Source organism: Ambystoma mexicanum, chromosome 2p (genome assembly GCF_040938575.1).
Source record: "Ambystoma mexicanum isolate Mex_15411 chromosome 2p, UKY_AmexF1_1, whole genome shotgun sequence".
Lineage (NCBI taxonomy): Eukaryota > Metazoa > Chordata > Amphibia > Caudata > Ambystomatidae > Ambystoma > Ambystoma mexicanum.
In genome coordinates this window covers 1,136,061,720-1,136,080,311 of record NC_090923.1, presented here as the reverse complement: position 1 = coordinate 1,136,080,311, position 18,592 = coordinate 1,136,061,720, and the positions used below count along the sequence as shown (strand labels likewise).

General features: G+C 50.8%; 1 protein-coding gene across 1 annotated transcript in view; it reads left to right on the top strand.

Moving 5' to 3' along the window:
* HNRNPUL2 (heterogeneous nuclear ribonucleoprotein U like 2) overlaps window positions 1–18,592 on the top strand; it is a 225,324-nt gene that overhangs the window by 182,575 nt on the left and 24,157 nt on the right. The window contains exon 11 of the mRNA XM_069645200.1: window positions 15,600–15,794. Coding sequence (XP_069501301.1) covers window positions 15,600–15,794 — 195 coding nt within the window. The remainder of the gene's footprint in view (window positions 1–15,599; window positions 15,795–18,592) is intronic.

Genomic DNA, 18,592 nt, shown 5'->3' with positions numbered 1-18,592 from the left:
AGATTCAAGAGCACAAACTGGTGTCCCTCTCCCTGGTTAATCCTAACCAGCCTTGAGAATGGTGTCCAGGTGTCTTACTCCAAGGAAGAAGCCATCCTTGAAGCAGCGTCTCTGTCGAATGGAGTTTGGCCATTCGGAACCTGCAGAATGGCTTCACCGGGCAAACCAACGGTCCAGGAGTTGCAGCAGCCGTCCTCTTCCAGCTCGTCTTCGGTTCTTTCGTTCCAGTGGTCGACTCTGCCTTTCAGTCCATGAGACTCGCCTTTTATAAACAGTTTTCTCTCATTCCAGCCTAGCTGTCACTCACCCAGCAGGTTGGCTGTCCTTGCCGGTCAGTCTGCCAGCCAATCAATGCATTTGGGTCTCCTAGGACACTAAGCACAGGGAGTTTCGGGCACCTCCCTCACTTCCTGCCCACCCAGACACTCAGTCCTGAAGCCCGCCAAAGGCACTCAAACAAAGGGACCAAACCTGGTTTGGTGCGTAAAGACAAACAATAGAAGGACCTTTCCAAAAAGAAACGGCGAAAAAAGCCTGGGACCCTTTTAAACAAAGGGGCTTAAGGCGCCATCTTGAAAAACATGGCTCCCGTGATTTTTAGCTACCAGTGTTCACAGTCTGGAAAAATAATGGTAGTTTGTTGTAAAACCACTGCCACCAGCCTTTTAAATAGGAAAGGGTAGCATTCGACTGCTACATGAGTGTTTAGACACAGGGGATACTATAACTCCTCTAGCACTCCATTGTAAGATGGTGTGTGCTGAGTCTATGAATTTGAAAAAGACTAGTAAAGTCAATTTCACTTTACATTCTCTGGGAAACAGTAGTTGATCCCAGAGAAGGTATTTAAACATTTGGGAAGTCTAAAAGACATCCCTGTGTCACTGCACTGAGGGTGCTGTGTAACACACATGAAAAGATGCTGCCTATGGAGTTATCTGAAACTCCCTAATCAGAGGACACAAATTTAAAACGCACATACAAATACATGAGGGGGGGGGGGGGGCTCACTCTTTCCAGGTAAAAAAAATTAAGTCCTCAAAATCCAGCTGCTGGGGCTCTCTAAGGTGAAGGGAATTGGCACATTTCTTCTCCCTAACATCAGGGTTGCTAGCAAGCGGGTCCCGCGGCGGCCAGGGCGCGCTCATCTGCAGCAGACTCGATCTCCAGCCATCGCTCCAGCTCTTTGTCGAAGAGAAAATCTAGGGGAAGCTATGGGACAAACCGAAGAAGGCCAAGCAACAGGAAAAGGTGGGCGCCCTGCCGGTGAAGGCTTTGGTGGTACAGGCTAAATCGTCTGCAATCGATCGAGCTGGTGGCGGCTGCCCTTTCCAAGGCGAAAGGGGCTGATCCGGTCCAGGGTGCCCCTGCGGCGGCCATGGTGTTTGTGAGGCTTCGGCCAAACCAGCGGAAAGTACCTTGGAGAAGAGGATGCCGTTCCTTAGTCTGAGGCCGACCCTCGAGGTCCCAAACAATGGAAGAACTCCAAGCCATGGATATTTCTTCCGATGTAGCAGAGAAGGGTTCCGTCCACACCATCCCGGAAGATGCTTGGGACGACGGGAACGTTGAGGAGGTACCTGCCAGAGGCGGCAGGGAAGACGACCTAGGCACTGGGCCCAGCTACCCTACTCCCCGCGCACCTGCCAGAGATATGTCGCATGATATTCTCTCGACCCGCCACGCACTGTCAGATATTCAGAAGAGGATGTCAACGGCACCAGCAACTACCCCTTTGACACCAGCGCCAAAGAAAAGGAAAGGCACCCTCTGCTGCAGCCGCCTCTATCCCCCCATCGCCCCCTAGGGACATCTCTCGGCCGCCAAGGGCTTTTCCCCTGGACAAAGTGGGTTCTTTCCACTCAATGATTGCCTCCGCATTGGAACTTTTGCAGCTCATCCTAGAGGAGACGAAGGAGGCATTCCTGTATCAACGCTGGGAGGCGAAAAGGAAGACAATTCCGGCAGTGCCCCTTCTGGATGACTTCATGGGTGAGGGGCTGGTGCTGCTGAAGAACCCTGCCTCTGTGAAAAGGGATTGGCTTGAAAAGAAATACAGGGTTCTGGAGTCTTCACCCAAGTGTTTGCAGTCACAGCCGTCACCAGACTTGGTGGTTTTAGCTCCTGCGTGGAAGACGTCGTCCAACCGTTTGTCGTCCTCCGTTATCGTCGGATGGCGAGGGGAAGAAGTTAGAGGCTGGGGGTAGAAAGGTAATCTACTCGGCGACGGTCAAGGCGGCCAACGCCTTAGTTATCCTGGCCAGGAACAAGGGCTCCGATCCTGGATTTCCTCCCCGAGGACAAACGGGTGGAGGCGATGGAGATACTTCAGGAAGGCGAGGTGATGTTGGACCAAGCCATCAGTGTCCCTGGACATTGCAGACACAGGGTTCCACCAGATCACAAACAGGGTTTGCCTCCGTCGTCATGGCTGGCTGAAGGCCACCAACTTCAGGATAAGGGTCCTGGACATGCCGTTCAGCTGAGACCATCTTTTCGGCAAGGCAGTCGGCAAATCACTTCAAGCCATCAAAGCCGAAACGCCCCATGCCCTGGGCATGCAGCATCAGCACCATCCTTCCATTAGTCCCTCAGGAGGGAAGTCGGGGAGGTCTTAGAGTTTTGGCGGTGGATCGTCCTCTTACCGCCAACCCTCCCATTCCACGACTCAGGAAACCTACAGGGGTCGTTTCAAGTCCTTCGGAAGTGGCAGCCGCCGTCAAGGATCCCAGGGCGGCACACCAGCCTCCAAGCAGGACTGAACCGGCCAAGACGTCGGGCCCTGTACTGCGGTGGGATGCCAGCTGACGAACTTCGTCGGCGTGTGGGAAAACATCTCCAATGATCGATGGGTTCTGGACGCTCTCGCCCGCCTTCACACTTGGGAGTTTCAGCAAAGTGTCTGCAAATACTAGTGGTGGCCTGGCAGGAACACATCCCTCAGCTAATGCTGGAAGTTCAGGCCATTTTAAGAAAAGGGGCGATGGAGCTGGTTCCAAAGGGACTCCAGGGCTCGGGGCTACTCAAGATACTTTCTGGTAAGAAAGAAGAGCGCGGGCTGGAGGCCCATTCCCAGAAATTCAGGATGGTCACATTGCAGCATGTGCTTGGCCAACAGGAGGAGGGAAGACTTTGTCGTTGGATCTGGAGGACGCAAACTTCCATGCCCCCATTCACATAAAACATTGCAAGTTCCTGCAGTTCGACGTACAAGGGAAGCACTTCAGTTCGTCAAAGGACTGTTCCGTTCGTTCCCGCCAGTGAAGGCTCCAGCCCTGGCGTGGGAGTTTAATGTGGTGCTGACTAGGCTTATGGGTGCTCCATTCTAACCTATGCATACAGCGCTGCTGAGGTTTTTGTCGTGGAAGACCGCGTTCCTCGTGGCCATCACCTCTGCACGACGGTTTGGTGAGATTCAGGCCCTGTCCTGTAAGCCACTTTACTTGACGTTTCACGACACAAGGGTGGTACTGAGGACACACCCCTCCTTCATGCCCAAGGTGCCGTCGGACTTTAATCTAAACAAGCTCTTGGTGTTACCTATATTTTTTCCGACACCTTCGTCGCCGGCTGAAAGGACTTTGCCCTCGCTGGATGTGGTTAGAGCGCTGAAGTTCTATGTGGACCGCACAAAGAGTTTCAGGAAGATGTCGCAATTTTTTTTGTGAACTTTGGACTGTGAACCGTGGGAAGGACCTCTCCAAGGCTTCCCTTTCCAGGTGGCTCTCCAACTGCATCACCCATTGTCACAGTTGGGCAAACCGACCATTGCCTGGCCGTCGGAGCCCACTCGACCAGAGCGATCGCTGCAACTATGGCGTTCCTGTCTGGTGTGTCCGTGCTTGACATCTGCAGGGCTGCAATGACGTTCTACTGCGTAGACGGGGGATTCCAGGGAGTAGTCGAGAGTCAGCCAAGCAGTGCTGCGCAACCTGTTCACATAGGTGTACTGCTATGTATTTTTTGTTCATGAGCATGTGAATCAATGCCAGACCCCTGGAGAAGGAACAAGTTACTTCTCCAGCATGGGGTCTGGCATGGATTCACATGCTCGTGAACATTCCCCGTCGTCAAGCTGGGAATCCTCGGTAAAGAAAAAAATCAGTTACAGGTCTGAACTGTCTTTCTCCTAACAACCAATCACTGGTCTCTGGGTCATACTGCCCCACCCAATGACTGCCCTCTACCTAAGCCCCTCCTCTGGCAGCCATCTTCAGATTTTTACCGCACATTCAAGTGTTGGGGAGTCCTCGTGCTATAGCTCTCAAGCTTTTACTACGTTTTGCGATTTATTTCTTTTTTTTTCTAAGAGTTGACTCAATTTTTTCCAGTCAATCGAGCCTCAAGGTCCATCGATCATCATCTGACTAACAGGGGCCCATTTTTCGGAGCTTTCTACACCCCTCAAAGGGGATTGTTGGTCGATTTCCCTGCTTGGAGGATTCCAGAAGATTCTTTGAGGCCTACCCTACGTAGACATGGCTGAAAACAAAGGAGACTCGACGCCTCTGTTCAGGATCTGCCCTGGATATGGATTACGGAACCTTTTCCTGGACGATGGGCACTCAGTGTGCCTTTACTGTTTACATTCCGACCAAACGCACATGGATGAGACCTGTGCTTTCTGCAAGGATATGGTGCCCCGCACCATGAAGGACCATCGCGAGCGGCTCTCCCAGAGGCGTCAGACGAAAATCCCAGCTACGGGTGAGCCCCGAGCCTCACCCAGCAAGAGGTAATCGGAGCGGTCTTCTAAGACCTTTGAGGGGTGCTCTGGCGACGGTGCCCAACATAAGGCAAAGCACTGCGAGCCCGCGTGCACGGGCAGGGTCGTTGGGACAGTCTTCTCAGCGGCCAGGTCGGTAATGGCATCCCTGGCCCCTTCAACCACGAGGAAATGCTCCAGGTCGGCCATGAACAGGAAGTCTGACCACCCAGGGAAACTTCTGGAGAAGTCCCAGTAGATTACGACGGAGAAAGCCACCCCCACCCTCCCCCCCCCCCCCCCCCACCCGTAAAGGCCTCAAGCGGCCCCAAGATTGTGAAGGCCAACGTTCACCAGGCGAAATCTTCCCTTGAAGGAGTGGTTGCATCCCTAGCCAAGGCGGGTTCGCAGGAGGAGGCCCCCAAGACGAGTTTCCCTGCCTGCGCGGAGGTAATCGTCTTTTCTGCCCATCAAGAAGACACCAGTGAAGATCTGCCCTAAACCATCCCTGCTGGTGGAGCAGAAGTGGGGGGAGGGGCCTGTAGTCCTGCAGGGCTCGGACATGTCCTCTGAGGAGGAGGAGGAGCTTGCTGGTCTGGAGGCCGTGCTGGACAAAGTTTGTCGAAGCCAGGTCCTATGAGAAGGACCCCGACAAAGCAGATGTGGAGAGCGGCGAAGATACCGAAGAGGAGCAGCAGGATGCCATGCCACTGCCACCGTTGCAGCCTCAGCAACCACCGCCAGCGGATGTGTCGGGGGACATCCTACAGGCACTGCACACCTTATGTTCAGAGATCCGGACAAGGATGCTCCTGTCGCTGGTGGGAGGTTCCACGGCACCTGGGCTGTCTGGGGAACCCCCCGGCAAGAGAAGGAGAGTCCATCCTCCACCTCCTTGCCACCCTTCACCACCATCCCCTCCTCAGAGGGACGAGACGGAACACGTCTAGATTGGCTCCTTCCATGCCATGATTGCTAGGGCCTCAGATGTTTCAACTAACCCCTGAGAAGGAAGGATTCCTGTACCAGCGCCGGGAGGCCAAGAGGAAAACTGTACTGTCTGTCCCTCTGTTGGACGACATTTGGGACGAGGGGCTGTCCCGCATGAAGAACTGTGCCCCGGCGAGGAGAGACCAGTAAGAGAAGAAATACGGGGTGCCGGACACGGCACCCAAGTGTCTCTGATCCCAGCTGTCCCCGGACTCGGTAGTCTCGGCGGCGAAGAAGTCGTCCTCCGGATCTTCGGCATCATTGTCCATCCCCCCCGCCCCACCCCCCCAGACGGCATGGGAAAGAAACTGGATGCCTGCGACGACTATCAAGGCGGCCAATGCCTTGGCCATCGTGGCCCATTATGACAGGAGCTGTGGTTTTAAGATCGCTCCCCTCCTGGACTTGCTGTCCGACGACAAGAGAGGGGAAGCGCTGGATCTCCTGCAAGGAGAGGTGGCATCGGACAATGCCATCACGGTGGCCACAAACATCGCCGACACAGGCTTCCGGCGGCCGATGGGCAACAGCGTTTGGCTTAGTCAGCAGGGTTGGTTGAAGGCTACTAGCTTCCGCCAGGATGTACAGGCGAGAGTGTTGGACTTTCCTTTCGAAGGGGGCCACCTATTCGGCAAGGCAGTGGACGAGTCGCTTCAGGCCATGAAGGCGGATATCGAGACGGCAGGGTGTTGGGCACGCTCCAGCTGTGACGGCCGTCCTTTCGGACCTCCGGGAGAAAATCCCAGGGATACTCCAAGGTTTACGGCGGTGGCTCGTCGTCCTACCGTCAACCGCACCGCTCTTCGGCCGAGAAAGTCTACAGGGGCCGCAGCAAGTCCGGAGGAGGTCATCGTTGTCGCTAAGGTCCCCAAGGCGCCACCCCCACGGTAAAGCAGGACTGAACCGGTCGTGACATCGGGCCCCCACCTGCGCAACCCTGGTTGGAGGCCGGCTGGCGAATTTAGTCAGCGTGTGGAAGGCCCACGGGCACACCCTAGAATTGCAACGGAAGGGCCCGCGCATTCCACCGGTGGCCAGGAAGGAAAACCACGTCCCACAACTTGTGCTGGAAGTACGGGCCATGTTGAAGAAGGGCGCAATAGAACTCGTCCCAAAAAGGCTCTGGCGCTCCGGCGTGTACTCCAGGTACTTCCTCGTCAGAAAGAAGACTGGCGGTTGGAGACCCATACTAGACCTTAGCCGCCTCAACAAGTACATCGGGTCTCAGAAGTTTCGGGTGGCTACCCTGGGGCAACTGGAAGAAGGGGATTTCCTGTCGTCGCTGGACCTAGAGGATGCCCATTTCCACATCCCCAATCACAAAGGACACCGCAAGTTTCTGCACTTCGTGGCCCAATGGCAGCATTACCAATTCAAGGACCTTCCCTTCGGATTGAAGTCAGCACCAAGGGTTTTCACCAAGTGTCTAGCGCCAGTGGCGGTGCGTTTACGCCTGCAGTGGATTCATGTCTACCCCTACCTAGACGATTGGCTCATCCGAGCGAAGTCAAGAGAGACTGCCATCGAACACACAGCGGGGATCGTCTGGCTGCTCACAGAACTGGGGTTCTCAATAAAGTTTGAGAAGTCCTGCTTGGTGCCATCGCAGGACGCGCTGTTTCTGGGGTCCCGGCTCAACACGGTGCTGTGTCTTGTGCCTTCGTCGGAGGAGAGAATTGCAGCCATCCTGGGCAAGGTAAAACGGCTGTTGACCCTGAGGACCGCATGGGTGAGGTCCATCAAGTCCCTCCTCGGCATGATGTCGTTGTGCATTTATCTTGTGCGCCTGTGCAGGCTTCGGATGCAACCGCTGCAGGAGTAACTAGACGCCCATTGGATCCAAATATTGGGAAGCTTCAAGGACAAGATCACCCTCGACGAGAGTTTCCGTTGGGTGATTCAGTGGTGTGGTCTCCCCGCGCATCTGTCGGCGGGCACGGATTTCCAGACACCCGCCCCATCCCACCAGGAGACGGTCATGACAGACTCATCCCTGGGGGTTCACACACCGGTCATCTCCACGCAAGAGGCATGTGGCTACGGAAGGAGAAGTGGTTTCACATCAATGTTCTGGAGCTACGGGCTGTGTTTTGGGCCCTCAAATCTTTCCTTCGTCCCTCAAGGGCAAGGTGGTGTGGATTTTCAGACCACACCACCATGATGTTTTACATCTGGAAGCAGGGGGGGGGGCACCAGATCCCCGGCGCGCTCCAAAGAAGCGCAGGACCTTAGGAGATGGGCTGTTGCACAGGAGATGTTCCTCGTTCCGTTTCATTTGGCAGGATTGAAGAACACTGTGGCCGACTCTCTCAGCAGGGAACTGCGCTCGTACCACGAGTGGGAGCTTTGACGGGACTGCTATTCCGACGATGGGGCAATCCCCCAGATCAATCTGTTTGCAACAGCGACGAACACAAAGTGCCGCAGGTTTCCCCACCCAGGGAGCATGGGGATGCATTCTCCTTCCCCTGGGACGGCCTGTTCCTCTATGCGTTTCCCCCGTTGCCGTTGCTTCTCGGACTCGTCAATCAACTCAGACGGTCCCGGGGTCCCGGTGCAGGATGATCTTCGCACTGGCATGGCCGAGGCAGATATGGTACCCGGACCTTCTGTACATGTCAGCGTCCCCTCCAATCAAGCTTCCGGCGGACGCAGATCTTCTCTCCAGGGAAGGAGGCGCAATTCTGTACCATGACCCAGGGTCGCTGAACTTGCAGGCCTGGCTCCTGCAGTGCTAGAGTTTGGAGGATACAATATCCCGGCGGACTACAAGGAAGTGCTTGCCAAGGCCAGGGCTTTGTCTACACTGAAATGCTACGGGCATAATAGAAGAGGTTCGCAGTCTGGTGCCGTGCACAGAAACTCGATCCTCTACGGATTACGGCTCTGCAGATCCTGCTGTACTTACTGTCGCTGGCCAAGGCAGGGTTGGCTCATGCTTCCATCAAGGTTCATCTGGCGGCTCTCCCACTACACCAGAACGCCAGGTCGGTTGTCCCTATGGTCACACCGCTTGGTTAAGGAATATATAAAGGACTTTTCCGTTTGTTCCCGCCGGTGAAGGCTCCAGTCCCGGCGTGGGAGCTCGATGTGGTGCTGACTAGGCTCATGGGTCCCCCGTTCGAGTCTATGCATTCATCTCCGCTGAAGGTTTTATCGTGTAAGACCGCTTTTCTTGTGGCCATCACCTCTGCACGACGAGTGGGGGAGATTCAGGCTCTATCTTGTAAACCACCGTACTTGACTTCCCACGACACAAGGGTGGTGCTGCGGACGCACTCCTCCGTCATGCCCAAGGTGCCGTCAGACTTACATCTCAACAAGCCCTTGGTGTTACCTGTTTTTTCCCATTGCCTTCGTCACCGGCTGAGAGGACTTTGCACTCGCTGGATGTGGCTAGAGTGCTCAAGTTCTATGTGGACTGCAGAAAGTGTTTTCGGAAGAAATCACAGCTGTTTGTGAACTTTGGCCCTGTAAAACCAAGGCCCTCTCCAAGGCTTCCATTTCCAGGTGGCTCTCCGGCTGCATCACCCATTGTCACCGGTCGGTGAACCGACCGTTGCCTGGCTGTTCGAGAGCCCATTCGACCAGAGCGATCGCTGCAACTACGGCGTTCCTGTCTGGTGTGCCCTTGCTGGACATCTTCAGGACTGCTACATGGGGGTCGACGCACACGTTCACGAGATTCTACTGCGTCAACCGGGATTCCAGGGAGGAGTCCAGAGTCGGCCAAGCAGTGCTGCGCAACCTGTTTGCTTGAAGGTGAGCCTGGTGAGGAGGTAAGAGATGCTTAATGTTGAGCCTTGCCACCTCCCGTGGTTGTGCGTGTGTGTACTACTATGTATTCTTTATTCATGAGCATGTGAATCCATGCCAGGGGATCTGGCGAAGGAGCAAGTTACTTACCTGTAACTGTTGTTCTCCAGCATGGGTCTGGCATGGATTCACAAGGGAACCCTCCCATGCGGGAGGGTTCCCCTTTGCAGCTCTTCTCTTGGTCCTACTGTCACTTACATGCTACCAAATCTGAAGATGGCTGCCAGAGGAGGGGCCTTAGGTGGAGGGCAGTCATTGGCTGGGGGCAGTATGACCCAGAGACCAGTGATTGGTTGTTAGGATAAAGACAGTTCAGAAGTGAAACTGATTTTTTTTTCTTTACCAAGGATTCCCAGCCTGACGGGGAATATTCAGGAGAATGTGAATCCATGCCAGACCCATGCTGGAGAACAGTTACAAGTAAGTAACTTGTTCCTTAGCACATTTTTGAGAATTCTCCCTAACACATAGTTCAATGTTGCCAGCACACAAAGTTCCTAAGGTTCATGATGGAGGACAGCCACAATCAATTCAAGGTTCTTCCCGTCGGCATTGCTTCAGCTCCACCGGTGTTCAGGAAGGTACTGCTGTGTTAGTAGCTGCTCATCCCAGTCTATCCTTACCTCGACAACTGGCTAATGACCGGGGATTCGTACAGAACATGCCTAACAAATGCCCAGAAGGCGGTAGATCGCCTCTTCAGCCTAGAGTTCTCACTTTCACGTGAGAGGTAAGTAGTCTGCCTGGTTTTACAGTACCTTTACAAATGAAGAAAAAGAGGCAGCTGATGACTCTGTTCCGGGCAGTTCCTGCAGATCTCGCTGTTCCTGGGCCTCAGTCGTGGGGACAAGAGGGAGGACATCGGACTCCTGCACTGCACTTGAACAGTCAAAAAGCTTGCAGGACTTTTTCCAAGGCAAAAGCCCCTTTGTTTAAACAGGTCCCGGTCGTCTTATCGCCATTTCTTTTTGGAAAGGTCCTTCTAGTTTGTCTCTGCGCGCCAAACCAGGTTTGGTCCCTTTGTTTGTATGCCTCTGGCAGGCTTCAGGCCTGAAGACCACCTATGGCGCCTGAGTGTCTGGGGTGGGCAGGAAGTGCGGGAGGTGCCCGCAACTCTGTGCTTAGTCTCCTAGGAGACCCAAATGCACTCTTGTGTGATTGGCTGGCTGACTGTCTGGCAAGGACAGTCACCCTGCTAGTTGAGTGACAGCTGGGCTGGAATGAATGGGAGAAAACTGTTTAAAAGGAGAGTCTCTTGGACTGAAAGGCAGAGTCGACTACTGGAACGAAAGAACCAAACACGAGTTGGAAGAGGACGGCTGCTGCACCTGCTGGACCGTTGGTTTGCCTTGTGAAGCCCTGTTGCAGGTCCGAATCGCCAAGTTCACCTCGACAAAGAAGCCCCTTCAAGGACGACTTCTTCCTTTTGAGTTGGTGGGACCAATCAACTTGTAGAAAACTATTTAAAAGGCAAGTCTCTTGGACTGGAGTCGACCACCATAATTAATTCGCTGAAACCTTCCAAGTGTCCAAGCACCCATCAATAAAGACGCAGCCAAACATCTTGCCCCATTCATCACATCTCTTATCAATTCATCGTTCACATCCAGCGTAGTGCCCAACAACCTTAAAGACTCCTGGGTTCTACCCCTACTTAAGAAGCCCCCCCTCGACCCCAGTGTCCCTATCAATTACAGACCCATCACAACTGTTCCCTTCCTCCTAAAAATCCTTGACAGAGCTGCCTACCTACAGATACAGAACCACTTCGAGAAAAACAACCTACTGGGACTCAATCAGGATTCCGCCCTAAACACGGCACCAAGACTGCTTTGATTGACCTCAAGACACAAATGGACAACATCAAAGATAATGGCAAACTTGCACTCCTTCTCCTCCTTGACTTGTCGGCTGCCTTCGACCTGGTCAACCATGACATCCTCTGCAAACATCTAACCTCAGCAGTCAAATTCTCGGACAAAGCCAATGCTTGGATCCAGTCCTTCCTGAACAACAGATCCATGAGGGTCTTTGCTCCCACAGCCTCCGCCAAACCAGACCCAGTCACATGCGGTGTTCCCCAGGGCTCCTGCGTCTCCCCCACACTCTACAATATATTTACAAAACCACTCTTCGACATACTGGACCGCTTGAGTGTCATCTACACCAATTACGCCGACGACACTCAAATACTTATACCACTAACAGGCGACTACACCACCTGCACAGCACACAATAACATCTATTCCATTATCCAAGAATGGAAGGCCAAGCACGGCCTCTCTCTCAACGATGACAAGACTGCACTTCTTCTCCTAGGCACCCAAACCAGACTCAACAAACTGGACAAACTCTATCAATCGTTCACTATTGACGGAAACATCTGTCTCCAACAGCATCAAAACCCTTGGTATCTACCTTGACTCATCCCTCACACTGACCAGACAGATCAACGCCATCTCATCCGCCACTGCTTACACCTGTAAGCTCATCAATGCCAGCAGACCATACCTCTCACCCTCCAATTGCACTACACTAGCCAGAATGCTAGTTCTCTCCAAAGTAGATTACTGCAACGCATTATACCTGGATACCAGCCAAAAAAAATTAACAAGCTGCAAATTATCCAAAATAACGCCCTGCGAGCAGCCCTGAACATACCCAAACATATCTGACACCAGACGATCCTGCTAGTCGCTATCCATACCTCGGAGAATTGAACATAAAACGCTCTTGCTCACACATGTCTATCCGACCAAGCACCCAGATACCTATCTGACAATTTATCACAACACAACCCACCACGCCCAACCAGATCAGCCCAAACACACTGTTTAACTATCCCCAGACCCAAGCTTCAAAAAGCAGGCGGCTCAAGCTTCCCCGTGCTCGCCAGTAAACTCTGGAACTCACTACCATTGGACATTAGATCTGGACCTTCCTTTAACCGATTCAGACACAGCACCAAATCCTGGTTACTGACCAGGGAAGCCCAGAAATCCTAACACCACACTGCTACTATACCCACTACCTGCAACCATGTAAAGTTTGCATTACTTCATATGACTCATGCTTGCCACACCTTGCATATTACCTGTATCTGCCTGACATTGGTCTAACTCTATTTATTGTCCATCTGTGGACTATGTTGTATTTTGACATGCTGTATTTAATTCAAGCGCCTGGATGCCCCAGGGCCAGGTGGCACTATACAAATAATAAACTAAACGGGAACGAAGGAACCGAAGAAGAGCTGGAAGAGGACGGCTGCTGCAACTCCTGGACCGTTGGTTTGCCCGGTGAAGCCCTGTTGCAGGTCCGAATTGCATCTTGACAGAGAAGCCCCTTCAAGGTAAGCCACCTGAATACCATTCTCAAAGCTGGTTAGGATTAACCAGGGGGAAGGACACCAGCTTGTGTTCTTGAAGAACAGCTACTCGAACTGAAGTGACTCATTTTTTTTGCGTTTTCCGATGATCCGATGCAGTGCAGGAGTCCACCCGGTGTCCTCCCTCTTGTCCCCACGACTGAGGCTCAGGAACAGTGAGCTCTGAAGTAACTGCCAGCAACCAACAACTTCAGCTGAATTTGTTTCTTCATACTAAGTTACTGTGCCAACCCGATTGAGAGGACGCCACTCTGGCGGTGAAAGTTTGTGAAACTTTCCCAACTTGCAGACCTAATCAGCTTGTGACCCAAAAAATGATTATTTTTCGCCTAAACTACTTCTGAGAACTTTTGTAAAGACTTTACCGTTTGATACCAGAACTGCTCTTTCCTATCCAGAACACTAGCCCATTGACTTGAACTCTTCTGGTGAATGAAACCTTTTGCACTGTCTAACGAGTATATGTGATCTATTTTACTTACCTTGTGCCTTTTTGCTCACTTCTAAGTAACTGAACTGCCATTTTGGCTCCTATTTCAGGGGAACTCAAACTGTCTTAAAATCTTAGAGGTTTGTATTGAAGTGTATTGGTATATAATATTAAGTTGCCTCCTTCTAGTAAAATGTTTTCTCCAGCCACATGAGGCCAGGTTAGGGTGCGCTGCCCATCCCCATAGCCTGCTCCCAAAATCAACATTTAGTACTCTAAAAAGTTAATTGTGCGCGGCGTGTTTCCCTTTCCATGCCCGCTTTCCCGGCACATATTGCCCCGCCTCCCAACCCTATCACGCAACCAGATTGGTCCACCTCGCCTCATGACACCATATCCCAGAGCAGCCCTCTGCCCGTGCAGCCCCTGCGGCGAATGACCCCGAGGCAAAGGGCGACTCCAACAGAGGCGGATCCGGAAAGTGTCTGCAGGGGAAGCCAGCAGACGCCAACAAAAACTGTGTTGCATGTAGAGCAATTACTCTACTCCAGAAAGCCGTGCCACTCTACCTTACCTCCCCATAGCATAGACTGCCATTGACTTACATAATGCATACTTGGAGAGACTTGTGACCACTGTAAATGTTGCCTTGCAATACACACTAACTTACTTTACCAATGTTAGCTAGTGCCACACCTGGAGAGAACTGTGAAGATTAGCCAGCGTCGCATCTAGATGGGATCATGATGATTAGCATGCACCACACTGAGAATTCTTAACATAGCCTGCGTTGCATCTAGATAGCAATGTGAATTGTTAGCATGTGCCACACTTGGATAGAATTCCTAACTTTAGTTTGCGTCACATCTGGACGGGATTGTGGATGTTAGCACGTGCCACACTTAGGATGAAACTGTGTATGGTGACAGGTGCCACACTTGGATGGAATCGTGATCACTAGCCTGCCTCACAACTAGACAGAATATTAAAAATGTGCAAGTACCACACCCAGATGGAATAGTGAATGATAGCAAGCATCTCACCTAGACATAATTGCAATAACAGCAATGCCAACTAACCAATCTACTAACAACTTCATCCCTCTGCATACACCCCTCAAACTCTAACCAAACACAACCAGCAATCCGCACAAACTTCACTACACTGCAATAACCAAACAAACCACACATAGACTTGCACAACAGCACACGACGACTGCCGGCCATGGAACACCCCAAGCCCAGCCAGCAGAGCATCGGGCGGAGGCTGCCAACAGCACATCACTGCTCACTTGCACTTTTCCAGCTTATTCCCACTAACTCGGGCCCCCTTTTTTCAGAGCCGCCAGAGCACCACTCGGTGGTGCTAGTGCACGGTACAAATATCCTTTAACATTAACGATTGTGTAATAAATGAATAAGTGATTTTACTAAGAAACCTTGAGAAGAAGTGTCCACTTCAACCACTGTGATTGAAAGTCCTCTGTGTAATGATTTGTACTGCTCACATTCACTCTTGAGCTAAGCCTGGCTACTCGGCTCGCTACCAAAAACTGTGTGGTACAGACTTATACCAAAGATTGGCTTGGCTTACACCTGTGGTCCTAATTGTGTGTGGTGGTCCAAGAGGGTACAATATTTGCCTAGAGGTTTTACTTGCTTAGAGTAAATTTTAAAGGTCTTATCATTGTATAATTTTGTATTTACCGGTCTAACTGGAATTATTTTTGGTGTTCTTTGTGGACTCATTTTAGCACTAAACCACTTTCACAGCACTCCTGGGACTAAGCCTTGCCACTCTGCTACCTTACCTTGAGTAGGTTTTGCTAGATCTGTTTCCATGTTTACAATGATAAAATCCACTCCAGGGTTGATTTTGAACACCCATCAAATGAAAGTATAACAATTCTGAGGCAAAGATACAGCGGCCATTCACCTGAGGTTTCTTGTATTTTCGACCTCTGGTTGACTAGCATTTGGCTGGAAAGTACTGCCTCCGTTGTGTTCGATAGCTTGTGCAGCTTTGTGCATAGTTTATCTATAATTTTGGGCACCTGTTTAAATGTTTGCACCTTGCCGTTTACTGTTTCTTACTGCTCTCAATTCTGCAACACGTGTGCAGAAGTTAAGGTCTGAAGTGCAGCTTTGTTGCGCCAGTATGTGTAATGCCTTATGTACCTTTTTAGGTTTTACTTTGATCTCCTGATGTTGCAATGTTTTCCCCATCTGCTTGATTTACCCTTTCATAAACCTGTTACCTCCTCCTTACAGCAAACTATTCACTTCCTGAGCGATGTGACTATGTGGACGAGGTGCTGTATGTTGAGCTGCAGAAGGAAGAGGCAGAGAAGCTAGTGGCTGCAACCCGAGAGGAGGCCCTGAAAGTGCTTCCACCCCAAGAAAAGCGGGCAAACAGGCGTAACAACCGAAACCGACCCCACCGTGGTTTCGGCCAGGGCAACAATGGTACGTCACTGGGGTACATCTTACTTCAGGGTATAGTTGGCACAAATGCCATTCAGAATCCTCTTTTTCTGATATGTGAGAAAGAGACGTGTTCTTTTCTCTGGTTGTATTTCTAGGAGTTTCATTGTAAAATGGTCTTGTATAGCACAACTTCTGCAATTTTGGCAATTGTTTGGTTCGAGACCCTGGGTGTCTGAGTGAGTATGTGGGAGGGAGTGGCTCATTCTCCAACTTTCCTCAATTTAATTAAGTGGACACCCCCCCCAGCGTACTTCTGCTTTCTTTCTGGATCAAATTGTAGGATCTTTTGTCTCTCAGCTACTTCTCTCATTTCGTTTGGGGAGCCCTGGTCAATACCAATGACTACCAGTGCTGGGAATGTCTCCCTTTGGTTTTCATCTTTAATTTTGTATTACATAATAAGCCACATTGAATGGTATTTTGCCAGTTACTTTCGTTGTGTATGGAGAAGGCCTATGACTCTGAACCATTTTCCACCCTTTTCCCAGTGATTTTTTTTTTGTAATTTTTTTTTAAACATTTTTATTTTAATTGGGCTTTGTTTTTGTTTTTTTTACCTTGCGAAAGCCTTTCAGGGTACCATATATTCCAAATGGCTGTTCCTCATGGTACAAGTTCTGTTCGCTTCCATCCTCCTTGTGTCATTGTTCAGTAATAATTTCTTTTTGCAGCTGTCCATCTGTTGGCATCAAAGGAACCCCCAAACGTTTGCTTTTGATTCTTGTCCTGACTTTTGAATGCGTGTAAGCCCTTTTTGCATTACTGATCTTGTCTAGCTAATCTGTTTTGTGGGTAGTTCAGTCACTACAGCTACCAATGCAGGTGGTCCCTTTCTCATTTAATGTAATTCCTAGCTTTTAGGCTGCCTACAACACCTTAAAGTGGAGTGTGGCAGGGGAACTTTTATTTCTTTTTTTTTTTCTTTTCTTTTCTTTTAGTAACGTTTGTGTTACTTGTGTCCAAGATGCTGGTGGCATTGGATATTTTTCTACTTCACTTTCGACCTGTGCACTTTTACGTTCAATTGCATAATGTATTTAAAGTAACATATACTCTAAAAGGCTGTCGCATATTTTTTTGCCCTGTCATTAAGCCATCTTGTCCTTTGCCCTTTTCCCTACCTTAAGATTTTCTATGCTCTGGCCTGGTGGACAGATGCATAGATGGCCAACCTATATTGTGACGGGGACAACTCCTTTAGCCAAACCAGTTCAAGGTGTGTTAGGGCAACTTTTTCATTTCTTTGCCAATTCCCTTTAACCTTAGAGATCCCCAGCCCTTTGGCTGGACTCGGGGCTTTTTAATTTGTACTCCTGGGTGGGGCCTTTTTCTCACTCACTCGTGCATTTTCCTGATTATGATTTTCGTTGTTCCTTACCGTTTTATGCAGTCTGGTTAACCCCATAGGCATCTGCTTTTGCATTGTGACACACTGCACCTTTTGTGCAGTGCCATTGGACTTCTCAAGGTTTAACTACCTTTTCTTGGGTGTACTACTGTTCCCAAGAATAGTAAGATGACCCCTGTGTTACTTACCTTCTACTTTATGGGTCCAGCACACACACACCACCCTATGTGGAGTGCTGTTGGGGGGTTTACATAGTAACTCCTTGATTTCATTCCTCATGTAACAGTTTGTAACACTAACTCATTTGAATGTCTAGTGGCAGTGGTTTCTTTGTTACTACCTGGTGACTGACCTGTAGCTACAGGCTGATCCCTCAGCTGCAGTACAGCACCCAATGATTTCATTTTCACAACATGGCCTTGGTCGTCTTTTTTTTGCCATTTCTTGTCCGTTAGTTTCTTCTGGGCTTTGACTCTGTTCGCATCAGGTTTGAGTCCTTTGTGTGTTCTGCCTTTCGCGGGCTTCAGCCCCGAAGCCCGCCCAGGCTTCAGTGTGTCTGGAAAGGCAGGAGCTGAGGGAGGGTCCAGAAACTTCCCTGTCCTTTGTCTCTAGGTGTGCCTGAGTGAAATCAGTTTCTATTGGCCAGCTGGCTGTCCTGGAGGACAACCACCCTGCTCTGCGATTGGCAGCCTTGGGCTGTGAATGAATGGGAACTTGCTTTAAAAGCGAGGTTTGGAGGACAACAGCCGAAGCAGAAGACGCCATTAGCACCCTCCTGGACCACAAAGTGCCCAGTGAAGCCCTGTAGCTGTGCTGACCCTGTTTTTGAATCGACAGGGGGACCTGCACGGGGCAGCTTCCTCACTCTGGCTGGTGGGACCAATTAGCCTTAAGACAAACTCTCTATTTTGGCGCAACCCCCGACTTGCTGTGACTTTCCAAGGCTGCAGAAGCCCAATACCTGGGGTACCTCGATCTGTGAGTGCATTATATTACAAAATGTGAACACGGTCGAAACTTTGTGACGATCCAGTGGACCCTATAGAAGCAGGAAATGTACATCTAGAGTCCCCTCACCAGGGTCTAGGACAGAGGGATCAAGGAACTTCTAACCAGAGCTTTTCTTTCTTCTCTGGGACTGAGATAAAGGCGCCAAAACCAGAGTCGCTGAATCAACAGAAATGCATTGCTGCTAAGTCCCTCTCTCTCTTGAGTGCTGCCCCAGAAGCCCGCCAGACGTCTTCCCTTTCGTCACCACCACCACCAAGGACCAGGAGCAAGGTTCTCCAGCATGGGGTCTGGCAGGGATTCATATGCTCATAAATATTCCCAGTCAGGCTGGGAATCCTTGGTAAAAAAAACAGTTTGTTTCGTTTCCAAACTGTCTTTCTGCTATAAACCATTTGCTGAACTCTGGGTCCTACCTCCC